This window comes from Pelobates fuscus, chromosome 13, assembly GCF_036172605.1.
Source record: "Pelobates fuscus isolate aPelFus1 chromosome 13, aPelFus1.pri, whole genome shotgun sequence".
Lineage (NCBI taxonomy): Eukaryota > Metazoa > Chordata > Amphibia > Anura > Pelobatidae > Pelobates > Pelobates fuscus.
The window spans coordinates 13,381,837-13,401,540 of NC_086329.1; the positions used below are offsets into that span (position 1 = coordinate 13,381,837).

Sequence of the window (19,704 nt, forward strand, 5' to 3'; positions counted from 1 at the left end):
TTTCAGTGACAAAGTGTCTTCTCCAAAGCTTCCAATGTTTTTCATTCACTAGAAGAAACAAAAAATATTAATAACACATAGAATTAAGTTACAGTGAATACATAACCATATATACCACAATTTGAATGTGGAGATAGAACAGAGAAACAAACAAGTGTTAACAAAGAACCAGAAGTTGTCCATGCCCGCGCTTGAAGGAGCTTACAATCTAGAAGATTACAATGGCTTATTATAGGCAATGCCCTGTTTGTCCAGGTATGGAAATTCTAGGCCCTTAAAGGGACACTATAGGCACCTAGACCTCTTCATCTCATTGAAGTGGTCTGGGTGAAGTGTCAATGTCCCCCTTAGTCCTGCAATATAAAACATTGCAATTCCTGAAAAACTGCAATGCTTACATTGCAGCACTAAGTCTGCCTCCAGTGACTGTCTCCCAGACACTAGAGGCACTTCCTGCTTGATAGACTACATTTAGTCGCCTACCTGATACTGGAGGTCCTCACACTCTGCATCCATCCTATTTCCCCATAGCAAAGCATTGATTCAATGCTTTCCTATTGGGAGGTCCTAATGTGCTTGCAAAGCTCACCGCGCATTAGCCCCCCTCCCGGCCAGATGACGTCGGCGTAGGTGGAGCGCAAACCTAGCACGGAGGGACACAGGTGCTGGGAACGGAACGGGTAAGTGCACAAAGTTTTTTTTGTTTTTTGTTTTTTTTATGCTTTTAATGCCGATGAGGGGAGGCAGCGAGGGAGCTATAGCCCTAGGAATGCAGCTTTGTATTCCTATCACTATAGTATCCCTTTAGCAATATGCCAGTCATGTTTTCTAATGCAAGTCATTTTCTGGTTTCTCTTATTTGAACTTCAATTCATGATCAAATATGAAACATTTTGTACAAAAGGAACAATTTTAAGTGTATATTTAAATTTATTTTTTACTTGGGAACAAATAAGTACCCACATCAACTGAGATAAATCGTATTTTTTATGTTTCTGAATGTGGAAAATTAGGATTTCTAAGAATACTTGATAAGAACACAATACTCCATCATGATAAACAAACAAAATAATGGACTGCAAAAACAATAGGATGCATTGTGTCTGCAAATCTGATCAAATATAGAAGAATGAAATGATTAATGTGAAGCTGAGTTAACTAAAGTTAAATGGAAATATTGGGGGGGGGCTGAGGGGGGTAGGATCACAGTGTCGATGTCCCCAGCTCCTCTCTTAGCATGTACATTTGGAGACTGAGGGTTTAATAAAAGGATGACTTTAAGCTCACAACCACTTTATCTCACCTAGGTGGTCAGGGTACTGTGTAAGGTCTTTGCACCATAATAACTTAAGATGAAGTGGTTAGGGTGCATCGGCCCTGTCACTGTAGTTGTGTTAGAAGTGTTTTCTTCGGGGTGAAAATGTAACTCTCTAATTTCTTGGTAAAGAAAATACATACATTTGTTTAGTTTTTTTGTTTTTCTATCGGTGCCATTCCCCAGTGGAGTATTTTGGGTTTTGTGCTGCCCTTGGCATGACGAAACGCGGGCACCCTCCCAATCTATATTTGCCCCATTCCTACCTGTTTAAGATGAACACGCAGTTTGACTGACAAACACTGACACACCCACTCACTGACAGGCACACACTCTCAGATACACATACAGTGACATACATTCTCTGACAGACACACACATTCACTGGCAGACACATACACTCAATAATAGATACACACTCACTCAGACATACACTGACAGACACATATATTCACTGAGACACACAGTGACAGACACACACATTCACTTACAGACACATACTGACAGACACACATTCACTCACAGACACACACTGACAGACACACACATTCACTCACAGACACACACTGACAGGCACACACACACATTCACTTACTCACAGACACAAACACACACATTAACTCAGACACACAGTGACAGACACACATTCACACACCGATACACACATTCACTGACAGACACCCTGATATTGACACACTCACACACATTGTCTCACACGCTTACAAATTAAATATATATTGTTTACATTTTTATTTAAGTCCACCCAGTCTCCCTACCTTTGGGAAATGCCTTGTTAGCCTCATGGAAAATACATTGCTCGGCACTCTGACCATTTCATCTCATTGAAATGGTCTGGGTGCATGAACCCTGCCCCCCTCAGTTCTGCAATGTAATTGCATTGCAGAACTAAAACTGTCTCCAGTGTTTGTCAATCAGAGGCGCTTCTGGGAGTTTACCGGGCTCTGGGTCGTCTAAATAACACACACACACAACCTGACACACATGCAGGTACACTTATACACAGATACAAACACTGACACTTATGCAGATACATACACTGACTACATATATATATATATATATATATATATACACACACAATGACAACACACAAATACACACACTGACACAGATACACACACACACACACAACCTGACACATGCAGATACACAGACAAACAAATACATACACTGACACACATACAGATACAAAGATACACATATTGACAACATACAGATACACACACACTTACACACAGACATAGTGAAGCACACACACACACACATACACACACTGACAGACATACTGACACATATGCAAAAGTTATACTTTTATAGCCACCCACCTGTTGCCTACATTTTGCAGGAGGGTGGCTTCCCTTGGGTCCAGTGTGCTGGCTGGGGTGGTTGGGAGGTAGGCTCTGTAACTCCCGTTCTGCTCCCCCTCCTCACTGCCTCCCTTGCAACACCAGTCTCTGTGGGAGGAAGAGACCAGCTGTCACTTCCTCCCATGCTGCTGATGTGAAAGGGGCCCGGTTGAACTGATAAAGGGCCACAGCGCCCAACTGGTCCCTTGCTGACAAATGCCCACCAAGTGGCCCTAACTGCATCCTAAAATAAATTGTTGCCCCCAACCCTCACCCCCAGGAGTAACTGGGCCCGGGGAAACTGCTCGGTTTGCCTCGCGTTAAAGAGAGCCCTGGTGCTGTCTGTATGTATTGTGGTGTGTGCTGGCTGTATGTTGTTGGTGTGCTGGCTGTATGGTGTGTGCGTGCACTGTCTGTATGCAGTGTAGTGTGTGCTGGCTGTATGTTATGTGTGCGCTATCTGTATGTAGTGTGGTGTATGCTGGCTGTATGTTCTGTGGTGTGTGATGGATGGCTGTATGTTTTGTGTCTGTATGTTTGTGTGTGTGCTGTCTGTATGTGTGTGTGTGCTGTCCCTGCATACCCCCACAGGTTAAGAAACCAGACCATAGCATCAATAATACTGCAGAGAGAACCTATCTGTAACCTAGTAAATATTGACAAAAACACAAGTAAGTAAAACGCGCTGCCAACTACAGATTGTTAAGCTGAGCCCATTTTTTTATATTTGATTCTTTTTTTGCAAATATCCATGGAAACAGCTCAATTCTGTTAACCATAGACCAGTAACATTCCAAAATGTTATATTTCATTTCCTTAGTGTCCCCTCTGTGTTTCTGCAAAGAAGTAGTTAAAACAGACTAAAATAATACCTTACGGCACATGACAATGACATAAAAATAGGTTTATGACAGAAATGGATTAGTCTGATGCCTGGGAACCAGCATAGTCTGTAGGTTGTACTGAATAAACAGATGCTGAAAGGTATTCTGCAAAATCTGCAGCCTGCATTTTGATTACGAAGGATCCCTCTAATAACCGTTTCCCTGCTGGGCTGCAGATACAATTTCACGGAAATAGAATAGAACTATGTTCTTGTGGAGAACACACGAAGAATGATTTAGGAAACGTCTAGGCCTGAAATGTCCAAATTACTGCAACAAATGTCCAAATCAGATGTTTTTCTACCTTTGCATATTTGGCCTCCAACGTGTAAATTCTACTTAAATTTAAAAAAATCCCAAGTTTAGTGAAAAACCCAATCTTTTGTTAGACAAATACTTACCATTCTGCTTAGTAAGGCACAACGATGATTTACAGAAAATCTAAACGTCACTGTGGGTGACAGAAGCAAAGTATTCAGTCTAGCACCCCTGCTATAACTTTATCATAGTGATCTTACATTACCATGTGTATTGCAAAGAATAAGCTGCTGGGGTTACAATAATTAATACCATAGACATCCCTAGCAACTGCTTTTCCTATTTGAAAAGCAAAAAATGGAGCATAGCATACACCAGTCCAATGTTCAGCGTCCTCAAGAGTGGTTCTTTAATGTTTTATTGACAAACCCTTAATAAAACATTATCCGGTGTCATACAGCATACTGCCGAGGAGTTAGAAAGGCTTTCTATGTCCGTGTCAGTTTGGAGCACTCTCTATCCCCAGCATGATAGGGTTAACAGGTGGAGGTCAGCCCATTCAGGTGAATTTAATTAAGAATTTAACCCCTTAAGGACCAAACTTCTGGAATAAAAGGGAATCGTGACATGTCACACATGTCATGTGTCCTTATGGGGTTAAGTAGGACGTTTTGCAGATTGAAATATTTCTAGTTAAATTTATGCCATACGTAGCTGACCTACAAACTTTTCTCTATTCACTGATGTGAAAAACATATTGGAATTAGACCAACAGGTTTTATCACCAAAGTGAGGATTCAAAGTGAATTTCAAATTTAAGGGCTGAGTATTCAAACTGAAGGCATATCTGACTTGGAGGATTTTGGCTTGGAGAATAGAAATTCACTATAAATTCTCACTTCACCGAATAACCCTGTCTATGTTGTAATTTGGTTTTCAATCCACTACATCTGACAAGTTTAGTGAATATGCCGACAGGTAGTGGTGGTCTTTTTTTGGCGATCACGAAGATGCACTTCGTAACCGATCCTCGGCATTGGATGCATTCATTGTAAAAGAACTCTTGGTAATATTAAAGGACTCACCATAGTAAATAATTATGGCAAAAAGTTACATGAATGTATAGAAAATTCTTCAAACTCACAACGAGAGCAGCTAAAATGTGCTTTTTAAAAAAATAATATTTTCTTAAACCACCTTCTAGATTAAATTACACCCTAGTATAAATGACTTTTATAAATAAATTCAGAATAATCAGTCGCAGGAAGGCATCAAGGAGTTCAACAATATTACGTCCTGACAATTATAGCCCATAACTTTATAAATCTACTCCCTGCAGGGCGTCATTAATTCCAAATCTTCTCTCCTCTTTTTCCCAAAATATTTAAAACATGTTAAAAAATAAAATACAATTTTTTTTTTAAATGTCTGAAGAGGAAATAACAGATTCAGAACACTTTCTATATTCTATCTACAGAAATATTTTATAAGAAGATATCACACTATCAAATGCATTTATATAATTAAAAAAAATACTTACCTTGTCTATAGCAACAGAAGAATAGTGGCTGTTCTGATTAGTATACGTTGTCCTGTTTTATTCAAACCACCTACAATGCAGTGTTTAAACAATTGTAAATAGTCTTCTCCTCTCTCTGTGACAAATTTTCCAACCACCTGTTACTCAGAGACCATTTCTAAAATCTTTGGAGGTGTGGGTGGTCACAAATGATTGATATTTAGATTAAGGGACCCGAGCACCACCTAGTGGTGAATTGCAGAAGAGCAGGTATAATATCTGGCACTTCCGTAAAATTAACACTTGGATACAAGAACTGTATTGGAATAATTCCTGGAAAAAAATAATTCATAGAAGTGTTGTCTCAGATATGATTTAATGTTTTACATTGGACGGTTAGTTTAATCCAAGATTTAGTCAGAAAGGAGTAACTCATAATTTTTTTTTATATATTGCATAATAATAATCAAATAAAGATTACAGCAGATATATAATAATCTGTCTGATATACATATATGATTTGTAATATTTACAAGCCTGCGTTGGGAAATATCCCCAAAAAATAAAATGTGTTATAAATTAGATTTGCCATGTTAAGCTGTCTAGGGGAAGCTATGATACTCTGTATACCGCACCCCTTGTTGAGTGTTACAGACACATCCTGTTTTAATAGTGAGCACTCAAGAATAAAATAAAATTCTTTAAACAAGTCTGCTGATAAAAAAAAAGTAAAAAACAAAACAAAACACAAATAGTTACAATATTTAAAAAATGGTGAGAGTTCTCCAGTATTTTAGATCGATCATTTTGGTAATAAAATAGTTTGTTTACTTAAAATTAAGTAAATAAAATAAAGAAGACTAAGCCAAAAACACTGTTTAAAAAAAAAAAAACCACCTTAAAAGTCCTTAACAATTTTTTGTTTTATATTATATTATTTTATAAGAATGTTTATTTTAAAATTGTTGTATTGCAACCCAAATGTACAGTATATTGGAATGTATGTGAACCTGTCATTACAGATGCTGGTTTACAGTCTTCTAAATACACACACACACATACATATATATATATATATATATATATGTACAGCTCTTTTTCCTGCAGTCTCACTGCTCAATTCTCTGCTATCTAGGAGTTGTCACTTTGTTTATGAAGCCCTGGCCACGCCTCCCCTGCATGTGACCTACACAGTCTCCCTACACATTTCCTGTAAAGGGAGATATAATATTTAAACTTCCTTCACTGCACATTTTATTAAATTTCGAGTTTCTTATCTCCATCTCTCTTCATAACCTTCTAAACCCTGCACAAGACTTATGTGTGTGATTTAAAGATCATCAGTTAACAGATCGAGAGATACAATCTGCTGAAAGCGCTTGTAAATGAAACCATTTTTTCTTGTAGACTGTGTCAGTCACAGGCAGGGAGGTGTGACTTGGGCTGCATAAACAGAAATGAATTATTATGTTAAAATAGGAGGAATCTGCACTTTTTTTTTTACCTGTAATGGTAAAAATGCTTCTGTACACATTGAATACGCAGTGTATTATAAAGATATATGGTGCATTCAGGGTATAATATTAAGATTGACTCACTTTTCCTCCCTTCCAGTGAACTCCTCGTGAAACACATACCTTCTGGTCGTCCTCTGCTCTGCGTGCACTCTGCCTCTGTACTTCTTTGGTTTGCCGTACATGGAGTGCATCCCCAACCAGGGCAAATATCAGTGATGTTGGCATGCTGGCTTCATTGCCAGCGTGCCAGTGTTGGAACAGAGTCATGTTACGTCACTCCGTTCCTATGCTCCCAGCCAGCGCTTGTATAAGTGACATTAGATTCTCTACTATTTAAGATTAAGTTGTACTTGTCATGACAAGAATACATTTTATGTACTAAAACAATATCTGGTCTTTGTATCAAGACAGTCTTGAATTAAAACAACTAAATAATACATTAGAAGCTTTAAAGTGAACCTGTTTATTTTACCTTGTGTAAATTAAACCTACATTTTTGATATATTTTGAAAGCTGAATTCCTAGAAATCATAGCAATTAATATTTTAACATGGAAGCTCTTTAATTAATGGTTAGTAAAGTGTTTGACACAGTATAGTAGGACTTTAGGGGATCCGTCACTTCTCTGTAAATTACACCACAGGATAAAAAAAAATTTGAAAAATCACCTATAATTTGCATTCATCTTTTTTAAAACCAAGGTTGCATTGTCTTTAAAGGAACACTATAGTGTTAGAAATAAAAACCTGTATTCTTAAAGGAGCACTATAGGGTCAGGAACAGAAAAATGTATTCCTAAATCCTATAGTGTTAAAACCACCATCTAGCCACCCTGGTCCCCCATGCCTCCATAAACATAGTAAAATCTTACTTATATTCAACTCTGGAGCTGCTGCCTCTGCCTTTGAACTGGGTCTGTCTGCTGACATCATCATAAGTGTTGTTCTGGGCCAATCACAATGCTTCCCCATAGGATTGGCTGACACTGTCAAGGAGGCAGATCAGGAGCAGAGCCAGCACAAGCCAAACACAGCCCTGGCCAATCAGCATCTCCTCGTAGAGATGGATTAAATCAATGAATCTCTATGAGGAAAGTTCAGTGTCTGCCTGCAGAGGGTGGAGACAATCAATGGCAGTGCTGCACACTAAGCAGCACTTCCTCAGGAAGCACCACTAACAGCCATCTGAGGAGTGGCCAGTGGAGGTATCACTAGGCTGTAATGTAAACACTACTTTTTCTCTGAAATGACAGTGTTTACTGCAAAAAGCCTTCTGGGACTGACTATACTCACCAGAACAAATGCAGTAACTGTAGTGGTTCTGGTGACTATAGTGTCCCTTTAATGCTACCGTGTTCTCTTTAATTAGAATCTGCTGAACCGCATTTAATGGAAATAAAAACTGGTATGAATGCCAATACTTATTTTTTCCCCAGTGCCAATATCTAGTCCCTGCTGCCGCTCTATCCGTCTCCCACAATGTGATACCAATGCTTCTAAACGTCCAGTATAAAAGGACATGCACGGTCAGCTCTGCTCTCCTTCGATACAATGGAGCTTAGCTGTGAAATCGGAGTCAGACTTACTGTCAGGAAGACAGTCACTAGAGGTGTTAGAATGCCTCAATGTAAACATTGCCCGATCTACTAATGCTTTACATTAAAGGGTTAAACCTAAATGTATAGTAAGATTAACATTACAGTCTGGTTCAGTCCCGGAATAGCCTGGAGACATCTTTGGAGGAGCAGAAACATTGGGACTAACTATCAGTGTTACAGATAGTATTGTACCTATGGTGTATTTTGGAGCAATTTATTCAATCTATCGCGTTTCTTCGTCCATCCATGTTTCTTATTCTATTGCGCAATGTCATTTTTCAAATACATTTTTGGGGGGTAAATTTCACAACCTGTAACTATTTACTTCCACCAGGAAAGTGCTCAGGTCTACTTCTCCTATCCCCCCCCTCTCCCCCCCCCCCCCCCCCCCCGCTATAAATGTGGTGGTCTTTTCTCAAATGGAAATTTCTGTGAAAATGGCGGAATTTAGGCAGAGAAAACTCAACACATTTTAGACCAATTTATTTAATAAATATAAACAGATTGAAGACCAAAAGACAATTACACTTTTTAGAACACTTCGATAAATCTCCTCTATTGTTCCTAGAATATTCATGTTATTAATTTGAAAGACCCAAATAATAACAAAGGAAATGGAATTAAGTATAACTAGACACAATACCAGCAGCGGAGCACAATAATATTAAATAAATTGTTTATTATACCAAAGTTTATGGATATCAATAAAAACCGTTAGTTAGATATATAGAAGAACCATAAGGCAGTGCTTTGCAATCCCCAAGACAAACCATCAGTACAGAATCTAAGCCATTCCTCAATTCTCTTCCAATATAAATACAGTACGAATCTGGGCCATTGGTGTTCTCGTGGACTGGGTTGAGAACCACTGCCCTATGGGACACTTCAGTTCAATTAAACTACCCATGCAAATAATTCATACAATTTCATTAAAATATCTTTGAATATGTAGCAAATCCTGAGATTGTTAGAGAAGTTCATAGAGCAGTGACTGTCTCAGTCAGTCCCAGTTTCCCCAGTGGGAGAATCGTTGTATCTGCATTGAATATCATCATCGGGGTGTACACGTGCATTGCTTGTCCTTCGAAATGGCCAGGACTCCACTGTGTGACCAGAGGTGGCCGGTAATGATCAAAGATGGTGGTGTACAATCCCCCCCCCACCTTTTGTCGGGCTCTACCCATTTAGCCCTTGAGATAACATGATCTGTTCAAACCAGCTGCATTTTAAGCCATCAATAAAATGGAGACATGAAACTGCTGATATAACCATGGCACATGTGTTTTTCTAACACACTTACCAGTACTCTTTATAACGCCAGTAGATTTCATTTGACTTTTTGGAAGTTTTTTTTTTTTTGCATCCAACACTGGGGGAGTGGGAAAGCCATCCCAATTGCCCCTAGGGATCAATCTCTGCAGGTGTGCACCACACTGCATTGTGGACTTCCTTCACATATTCCAGGTATACTGAGTAAAGGCCAAAGAAACATAGTCTGGAAGATTTATATTAGTAGTTTCTCCATAGAAAAAGTAGGCAACAATCAATAATTTAGACCAGAATAGTATAAATTCAGATTTGAAATTGTGTCTTATGTGTCTACATTAGGAGATACTGTAGCAATCTCGATTTAAAAAAAGACTTGAAATCCAGGTATTTTAGTTGAATATTATGTTACCCTTACAAGTTCAAATTAACATAATAAATGTATTTTATTTCATGTATATTAATGAAACATTGTTTGTTTGTTTTGTTTTTTAACAAATTTCAAATTTGACTTTGACACCCACAAATCAAAATACCATAAAACCATACACTCAAAATGGGTCATCATTCACATCTTAAATGAGCTCAGTGAGAATTCTATAAATATATGTATTAGTTCACTTGATTAGCTACTACAACAATATGATATATGTAGTATGGATAAGAGTAGTTTTATTTTGCATATCAAATATTGTTTCTTCTGGGAAAGAGACCGTTCACTCTGAGGTTTGAACAGGTTATGACCATGTCTATTACCACTAACTGTTTCAGCTGAATAGGAGCTAGATCCTTATTCACAGTAGCTATTTGACAGGCAATACATTAGAAAACCACTGAACATGTGGAGTTATTGTAAGCCCAACAATTTGAGAACACTGAAGTTTAAGAAAAGTATTTTTGGATCGATACATTTTTCCTGTGGTGGGGGATACCTTGTGTTTCTCAGTCGGAAGAATAGAAAAAAAGTTAGAATTTATAGGTACACACATGTGCAATTTAGTTTAGATGTAAAATAATTCAAAATATGAATGTTTGGCTAAATATCAATTTTTTTTTGTTTTTTATTTTAATATTCCAGTTTATAGATAAACCACATACAACTTCAAACCAAAATTCAAATAACAGATGTAGTATTAATTTAACATATTGTCGCAACATTTTAAATTTGGATTTAACCACTTACGCACTAATGTGATTCTACGTCTAGATCAGAGACTGGAGAATCCAGATTATTTAGCACTGGTAACTCTCCATTTAAGGAGATTTTTTTAATAAAAAATGTGGCCATCACCGATGTGTTCAGCTGATTATATCTGTGTGGTTTCTTTGGTAAAATAAAATAAAAATCACTTGTATCAGTTTGGAGTTAGTTTCCTATTGCATTCTGAAAATGTAAACATTTTTTTGTGTTTGGATAAAAAAAAGATAAACTAAAGATAATTGAGATAAAAATGTGACTGTTTGCGTATATTTCAATTTAAATATTGTTTTGTTTATCCATTTAAAACTTGGGATTTTTAAATGAATTTATGTGTTGAACTGTGTACTCCTGCTCAACATCACCTGTCCTAAAACCATATGGCAACTTGGACCTATCTATTGCACCATCATTTACAGGACCGTGAGCCCCTAGAACGCGCTTCAGTTGCTCGAAAATCTCATAGTCTGGCACGGCCAATGAATTAATGTTAAAACCCATCATCCTCGTAATAGTTTCTCTGAAATCAACAAGCTGTAGGAAATAAAATTAAAAAAAAATTATAATTGTAAAAAATTGTCATTTCACAATCTTATAATCTGGACGTTTTATATAGCTAATCAGCAATTCAATTTAGTTTAAAAAAAAAAAAACATAAAAAAAAAACACCCTTACAACTTGCCAACTTTATAATTAATTCTTGTAAATCCTCTTCACAGTTTCTTCTTCTACATGTCTAAAAACACCTCCTAATTGCATTTTAGGGGGGGAAAAAAGAACAGCTCCTATAATGTTCCCTTATGAAGATAGATTTAAAAACCATGCTTGTGAAGGACTGAACTACGGGACATAAAACCTTTTTGTATTTTTTTTTTTTTCGAGGTTATTGTATAAAGTCTCTTAAACTTCTTGAGTACCTGCACTATGAGCTAACTTGCTGCTAAAAACTATTAAATCATCTTTTTTTTTGAGTTGCTAAAAAGATACTAATGATTCACTTTAATAGCGAGGAGTGTACCTGTTTTTCTCTCCTCGCAACTTCTTCAAGTGCCCTCTTTGCTGTGTGCAGCTCATTAGTGACTGAATCCACCAGGTGTTGTTTCCGTAATACATCTCCAAAATGCTCGTGTTTGTCATAGTCCAGTTCGGTCTTCAAGCTTACCACCTTTTTGGCCGCCATTTCCTTAATTTTCGCCAGTTTTTCTAAAGATCTGCTGAGCTCCTCGATAGTCTTTCTCTGTTGGTTGGTTTTCTCCTAAAAGATGAAAAGATTTGCAGCATTGTGAACATCGATTAATTATTTTTATATTCCCCCTCCCCCCACTAATATTTCAGTGTCATTTCATCATCTTAGGTCAGGGGTAGACAACCTTTGGCATTCCAGATGCTGTGGACTACATCTCCCATAAGCTTCTTACAGCTATAATGCTGGCATGCCTACCCTTGTTCTTGATAATACAGCATGCAAATGGTCCTTTTCATTTTATAAGTTCTACTTACAGCAAACAATATATTGTGCTATCTACATCATGATAGCTGTTAATTAACATTTGGTTTTGAGGCCAATGGAAAATTATTCCAAAATCCCAATTATTTTTATTGGGGAATTTGTATACTGTACTGTTTTGAGCAATTTAATAGGACCAGAAAGGCTAGCCTTCGCTCCCCACGTGCATTAATGTCCTTGGGCCCCCATGACCCTGACGCTAGGTCACTGGTTGTCTTTTCTTGCACCATTTTTGGTAGGTAGTACCACCCCAAAAAAATTCCCATTTTGGAGATGCTCTGATCAGTCGTCAATCCATCACTATTCGGCCCTTGTCAAAGTCACTCAAATCTTTTCACTTGTCCATTTTTCCTGCTTCCGACACATGGAATTCAAGAACTGTTTGTTCCTTTGCTGCCCAATATATCCCAACTCTTGACAGATGTCATTGTAACGATATAATAAATGTAATTCACTTCACCGGTCAGTGGTTTTAATGTTGTTGCTGATCAGTGTAGAAGGCAAATTTTTGGTTAAAAGGGAAATCTTACATAATTTTCAAGATAAAGTTCAAACACTTACTAAATGCTTGATGTAGGTGATAATTATAAGGGATAGTAAAACCGAACCACAAAATAGCAACTTATTCAAATCAAATTAAACAGCAAATAATGGAAAAACACGAGTTTTACTATTTTAAAGATAAAATACCTAACGAGTGTAAGTAACAATGTCTCAATACTCGCTGTATTGCGTTTAACTTGAGTATGTGAGTAAATCGCCATATAATTCTTCACTAAACTTCCTAAAGTGCTGTATTCACCTTTAGATCGTTCATATCGACAAGCTGAGCCGCAAGTTTTTGATTAGCAATTTTCACGTCACCAAGCTGTCCCTGGAGTCTCTCGACCTTCTTCTGCAATTTTTGGGCTGTCAGACCAGCGGAATTTTCAGCACTTAGAAAGAGTTGCTTCTCTCTCTCTTCTTCTAACTGTTTGATTTTTGTCTCGAGTTGTACAATTTTTGAAGATTTTAACTCTATTTTTTCCATTTGGGAATTCACCTGAACGAAAAAAAAATATAGATATATTTTTACTTAAGATAAATAGGTAGATAGACAGACAAACAAACATACGTTGCAGACACACACACACACGGATAATTGACAAATGTATATACTGAAAGAAAACGGATAGCCAAGAGGTTTATAAATATAAACCAATAGCATAATAATTTCTCAAAATATCAGGCTAAAGGTTTCCCAGATGGAGAGTAAGCTATACATCTGATAGTTCTATAAAGGAATAGATCAGTGATGAGTTATCAGATACATAATGAAAGACATTGATAAATGCTTGATGGCATCATAAAATAATAAATTAACAGTTGGCTGATTGACAGAGGTATAGAATTGTATATAGTTAAAGGGACATTCCACTATCCACAAACAACAAATATAAGTCACTGTTTAGTATATATGTCCCAAATGAACACTTGCATGCATTTAATTGTGCATATTTTCATTGCTGGTATATCTAAAATCAGCTTGCAAAACCTCTTGTCGGCTGCCTCTGCAAGCCCTCCTCTTTAAACCCCGCTCAGACTTTATGTGGCTGTCCAATCACAGACTTCGCAATGCAGATCAATGAGAAGTCTTTGCGAGGCTTAACAGCGCGCACCGCGGTACTGGAACTTCAAATTCAGGTTCTGGCTTCCGGCGGGACTGAAAGGAAGTGCGCACACTGAGTTCGGAAGGGTTAGGATGGTCCATTCTATTCAGGTGAGAGTTTTCACTGCAAGTCGGACCGCAAAGGGGCATGCAGGATTTAGATTAAATGCCTAGCGTGTCATTTGTCGTGAGCATTGCCCTTTTCCTGTCCACCAATCAATTTCATTCTATAGTATGACGCCAGTAGCTCCGCCCTAACCATACCGTACTATTTTCTATGGACCTACATCTAAAGGGGGCCCAGGAATGGTGCGGTTTGGTTGTATGGGCCACTTTGATAATGGAAACACTCAAAATAGCGTACCAGACCGTACTGACCCGAACCATACCGCTCAGTGGAAACGGGGCATAATAGTTTGATTATCCAATATAATAGTATGTATGGAATAGGCCAATAAAGTGACACATTAACGATAAGCAGCTTATAAGTAAATATTAGCTCATGTTTCATATCTTCGCCAGTTGCCGGTTTAATTTTTGTTACCATTACCAGGATTTCCTGCACACAGATCATTTTGTGAGTATTAACAGGAATGCATATCTAGTAGTTATCTTACTGGTGTGAGCATACACGTTTCTAAGCTACATCTCAAGAGCAGTGCTGATACACAAACAGCGGACACAACTCGGTGTACTGTGTCCGTATACTTTGCACGATGACGTCAGACATAAAATGGATTCAATTATTGAATCTATTTTAGTCTAAAGCTTCATAGTGACTGTCTGAATGTCTGGAGGAGTGGGAATTGCAATATATAAACTGTGTTGTTTCCAAGAAATGACACTGTTTGTATTCGCAAGCCTAGGGCGGCATCAACGCCCCCAAAATCACAATTCATTGAGATTGAATGATGTTGGTGCCTAGAATTTCCCTTTAATGCCTTCTCTTAGGATTGCTGATGTTTAAAATAAAGCAAAATACATAAATAAAACAGCCTTGTAAAATTTTGGGTTGTCTAAAAGATGTGTGATTGCTCTGCACGAAATTGCAATTTCACATTCCTTTATGTGTCATTTGGACAAAAAGTAACAAGTGTGATGAATCCATTTCTATGGTGCTTGTGCATTTATTATGATGTTAGTCAGTTTCTAGTGTTCCAGTCATAGTCTTTTTTTACTTTAATTTTTTAACGGTTTTCAAAAATCGTACAAATCTGTTTGCTTCCCTTCCCTTCCCATTAGGGTGCCCACGTGTCCCGGATCGGCCCGGAGAGTCCCGCATTTTGTGGGTCTGTCCCAGGCACCTTCATTCTGGGACAATGTAATGTCCCGGATTGCTGGGCCCATGTTAGTGAAGAGGGCTTGCCCACTATGCCAGCGCCGCGGGCTCCCATTTGCTGCCCGCTGGTGGAGATATGCGAGTGGCAACCCTCCCTCTCTCCCTCCCCTCCCAGCACTGCGAGGAAGTGAGATCACACGCGATGACATCACTTCCTCCCAGCGCTCTTTGCAGACGGCCAGGCTGGAGGAAAGAGAGAGGAGCTCCCAGGACCCCTTTTCGAAATGTGGTCACCCTACTTTCCATACCTTCTGAATTTCAAACAAGTTACCATGCATTCTCTATAGGTCAGTTTTTATTAATATCCTCAATATAAATGTACCATGTAGGAAGTGATGATTGACACAAGCTCTGCCCTATAGCACCACAACCACACCAGCAAGGCCACTGATATGGAGCTAGTGAAAAAAAAGCATGCAGAAACCTGAATAGACAAACTTTAAAGCTCTCACAACACCAGCATTTTGATATCAACATCTGTGGACCTGTTACTGAGATCTAAAGAAGAAGATGCAATCTGAAAACAAGAGTGGTCATAGTTACAATTTGTAATCCTTCCTCAGGCATCCTGGATGATGATTAGATATAGCTTGGTATCTGAAACACGCACTCAGGAGGATTGTTACCTTCTTTTGGAGATTGTAGACTAGAGGTTTGTTCTCGCTTCCAAAATCTCTGGTCCTCTTACTTATCTCTTCAGCTCTGTTCAGCAGCAATTCATATTGTGACACCAGACTCTCAGCGGATATGTCCTCGCTCATATTCAGCTTTTCTGCCAGCTGTGTTAAAAACTTCTTAAGCTGTGGGAAGGAATTGCGATGTACATTTATTTTACTGTAATTTTCTTTTAGAAATAGCTGAATAATTTTAATACAAATTTGAAACCAATTTCGTGAAAAGGTTTAATAATTAACGCCCATTGGCAGGCCTGACATCTCTCTAACGTTACTCGAGTTTGTATTGTGACTTGACAAGCCATTGCCATAAACGGCAGGACACTTCCCATCTAAAGATTCATTTGCAATATATTGAGTTAAGCTGTGTCATGCTGACCTGTTTCTGTATATTGGCTCCTGTCCAGTCTGCCACCAATTCCCTGCTGTTATATATGTGATTTCTGCACCTATTTATCATTCAATAGTCCTGTTATCTATCCCTGCTCCTATCCTGTCCATTAGTCCTACGTATAAACAGTGTGCTCCAGTCCCGACTATAAATATTGTCATATTGTATCTTCTTATGGAATATGGCTGACTTGGATCACCCGAACTATGTCCATGTGCTATTCTGATCTATGTGTTCCTGTCCATTGGTCATACACATTAGGTTTGCCATCAGTAAAGTCCATTTAGCCACCGTCAGTCCAAGAAGTCAATATGCACATGGTAGCAGTAAGTATAGTTTAACAGGACACATTTAGCCATCTGGAGTATTTATCTGTTCCTGCCGGAACCATACTGACAATATTGTCTATACAGCCATTACTAGGCTCATAATTTGTTTCTTCTGCTAGAGTAAGTCCCTGTGTGCCACGTCTCAGCCCATGTTACAAGTTGCTGAGGTCCTCTGTGTGTACTTGGAGACATGTTAAAGATTGCAAAGAGCTGCCAATGCATTTTTTGAGGATCCCCTATCTCCTGACTGCTAGAATTCTAGTGTTTCATTTAAAAAAAAAAAAAAAAAACTTTATTAAAGTATATAAATACAGTTACATGAGAGAAAAAACATCTGCCGGAATACATTATGGGTTGCAACAAGTATAAATTAACAGGCTATGAAAACGTACGTACAAATATTGATCATTGCTAAGAAGTACACAACAGTACATACGTGGAGTTCTAATGGACTTTGGGATGTGTATATGTGTTCTGTCATGTTACAATAGAAAGGAAATACTTGTATGGCAGACCCCGATGTGATAAAGTAGATACTGGATGTAGTAACGGTTACGTAGTAGGTAAAGGAGTGAGACAGCATTGGTATATATGAGTTAATACTTTTAATTGTCTCTAATGAAGGTAATAGGAAAAATGCTTGAAAAATACACGAAAACTCTAGGAAATATAACAGAATATAAAATGTATAGATGGCCGCGCGGGAGGAAGGAGGAGGGAGTCAGAATGGAAACTCGGACTCCCATCAGGCTGAGCCCCCACTGGATCCCAGGGAAGTCACCCTCCTGCAAAAGGTAGGAAACAGGAGGGTGACTTAAACATTTTGTTTATGTTTGTGTCTGTATGTATGTGCCTGTCTGTGTGTGTGTCTGTATGTGTGTGTATGTATGTATGTGTCTGTCGGGGGGGGTGTATGTGTGTGTCTGTCTGTATGTGTCTGTATGTATGTATGTGTGGGGGGGGGGGGCATGGATCAGTTTTGTACCGTGGCCCCATGGTTTGCATGTGCCTTTTTGTTATCGTCAAAACGGAGGATATATATCCTATTGCTCATATACCTCTAAGGTTAGTCCCTAGTAATATATTATTATTTAGTTCTGGCACCCTGCTCTCCCCGGAGGTTTGGAGGAATCTGGGTATGATGGAAGAATGGTGCAATATGAGTGAATGGCACATAGGAGTGTAGCAAAGATAAAAAAAGAGGGGGTTGAAGGGGGGTTTAGGACTTGGCTTCTTTCTGTAAGAATTCCAGCCACGGGTCCCAGATCTTTTTGTACATATGGGAGATGGAGATGCTTAGCTCTTCCATGACCCGTACAAAAATAGACGTCTTCACTTTAACCTTGGATATAAATGTTTGCTACAATTACCTTCTTTCTTTCGATGTTAAAACCATCTTTGATCATTTCTTCTGACGCGAGCTTGCCCTTTAAATGCTTAATGGAATCTTGGTTTTCCTGCAGACGTTCTTCCACATTGTATGACTTGGTCACTGCCTCGCGGTATAGCTCGCGCTGTTGATCTAGCTGTTTGCTAAGCTTGATCACCTTCTGCTGAAGCTCCTCATTCACCTGTTTAGGAAACATTATTTAATGGACAATCACTATTTAGTGCATCCTGCTTTCGGGTCTCTTAAAAAAAAGCGCCCAAACACCACAACCACTGTTGCCTACTGCACTATGAAGCTGCAAATGCAATGCTATGGTTTGATAGCCATTGTCCTAACTTCTCATTATATTGCAGGCGCCCTCATTCCCCTTCTTACCCACTTAAGTCAGAAATTAATCATGCCATTACAATAAGCTGCTACTGTGCTTTACTTTCGTAATACTTTTTCAGTCATCTTTCGGCCAATGAACATGGAGAATGTGGTTTAAAATTACAGTCTGTGCTCCAACACTAGAGTGGTTGTTATGGTGCCAGGAATCCACTGGTGCTGCCCAACGTTAAGTACTCAAACCATTTTCAAATGGTCCTCCGTAGTCCCCAGTGCACTCCTGGTCTGGACTCCTCATCACTAATATCTAATATAACGGAAATCATACCGCGCATGTGTCCGCGAAATGTCTCAAACTGTTCGAAAATAATTGGCCTACTCACAAGGGAGTATTACAGGCTGGCGGGGAACCAGATAAGGGGGCAAACTGTTAAACTGTTTTATTACCAGAGAAGCGGGCACGGGTACTCCTGGCATCATACCCACTACAGCGGACTGTAGATATTATGATGATTTTAGTGACTCTTTAAGGTGGCATGGATGTATATATCTCTATGAAGTCTCCATTCCATATTAATAATTTGTATCATTTCAAAAGAGCGAACCCATTTTGAAGCTACAAAAAGACTGACTTCTTTGCCTCCCATTGATGACATATTTTTGCCGGTAGAACTTACTGATTTCAGTTTTTGCTCGTTGCTATGGATATCTAAGATTCTCTCCTTGACGGCTTCCTCCGTCCTGGGCACGGTTATAAAGCCATTGCTGAGGATTGTAGCCAACTGACTGACAAATCCCTGGTGGAGGCTGAGAGAGGCCTTTGCCTCATAGTCAGATGAACGAAGAGTTCGGTCCATTTCTTTCATTCGCTTGTCCTTTTCCACCAACTCTTGCTGGAAGCTGCCCCATTCTTTATGGTTTTCTTTGAGTTTCTCCAAAAGGATTTCTTTCTCCCTTTCTGTGCTTTTTTTGGCCAGTATAGCTTCATCTCGCTCCTAGAAACAAGTTTATGAACATCCACACAAGAATTAATATTTTGTTTTACATGTATCTTCTGTTCAAACCAATGGCACATTTGTTGTTTTTGCAATCACATTAATGACATTTAACCCCTTAAGGACACAACTTCTGGAATAAAAGGGAATCATGACGGAATATTTCCGTCATGTGTCCATAAG

The 19,704-nt window shown here is 38.6% G+C and overlaps 1 protein-coding gene across 1 annotated transcript in view; it reads right to left on the bottom strand.

Annotated features, from left to right (window-relative positions):
• Window positions 1–11,108: 11,108 nt before the first annotated feature.
• The window catches only part of LOC134583561 (coiled-coil domain-containing protein 170-like), a 31,684-nt gene continuing 23,088 nt past the window's right edge, over window positions 11,109–19,704 (bottom strand). The window contains exons 8-13 of the mRNA XM_063440517.1: window positions 19,204–19,521; window positions 18,180–18,380; window positions 16,042–16,215; window positions 13,231–13,470; window positions 11,940–12,176; window positions 11,109–11,455 (exon numbers count right to left, since the gene is read on the bottom strand). Of these exons, the coding sequence (XP_063296587.1) occupies window positions 11,225–11,455; window positions 11,940–12,176; window positions 13,231–13,470; window positions 16,042–16,215; window positions 18,180–18,380; window positions 19,204–19,521 (1,401 nt within the window). The 3' untranslated portion in view covers window positions 11,109–11,224. The remainder of the gene's footprint in view (window positions 11,456–11,939; window positions 12,177–13,230; window positions 13,471–16,041; window positions 16,216–18,179; window positions 18,381–19,203; window positions 19,522–19,704) is intronic.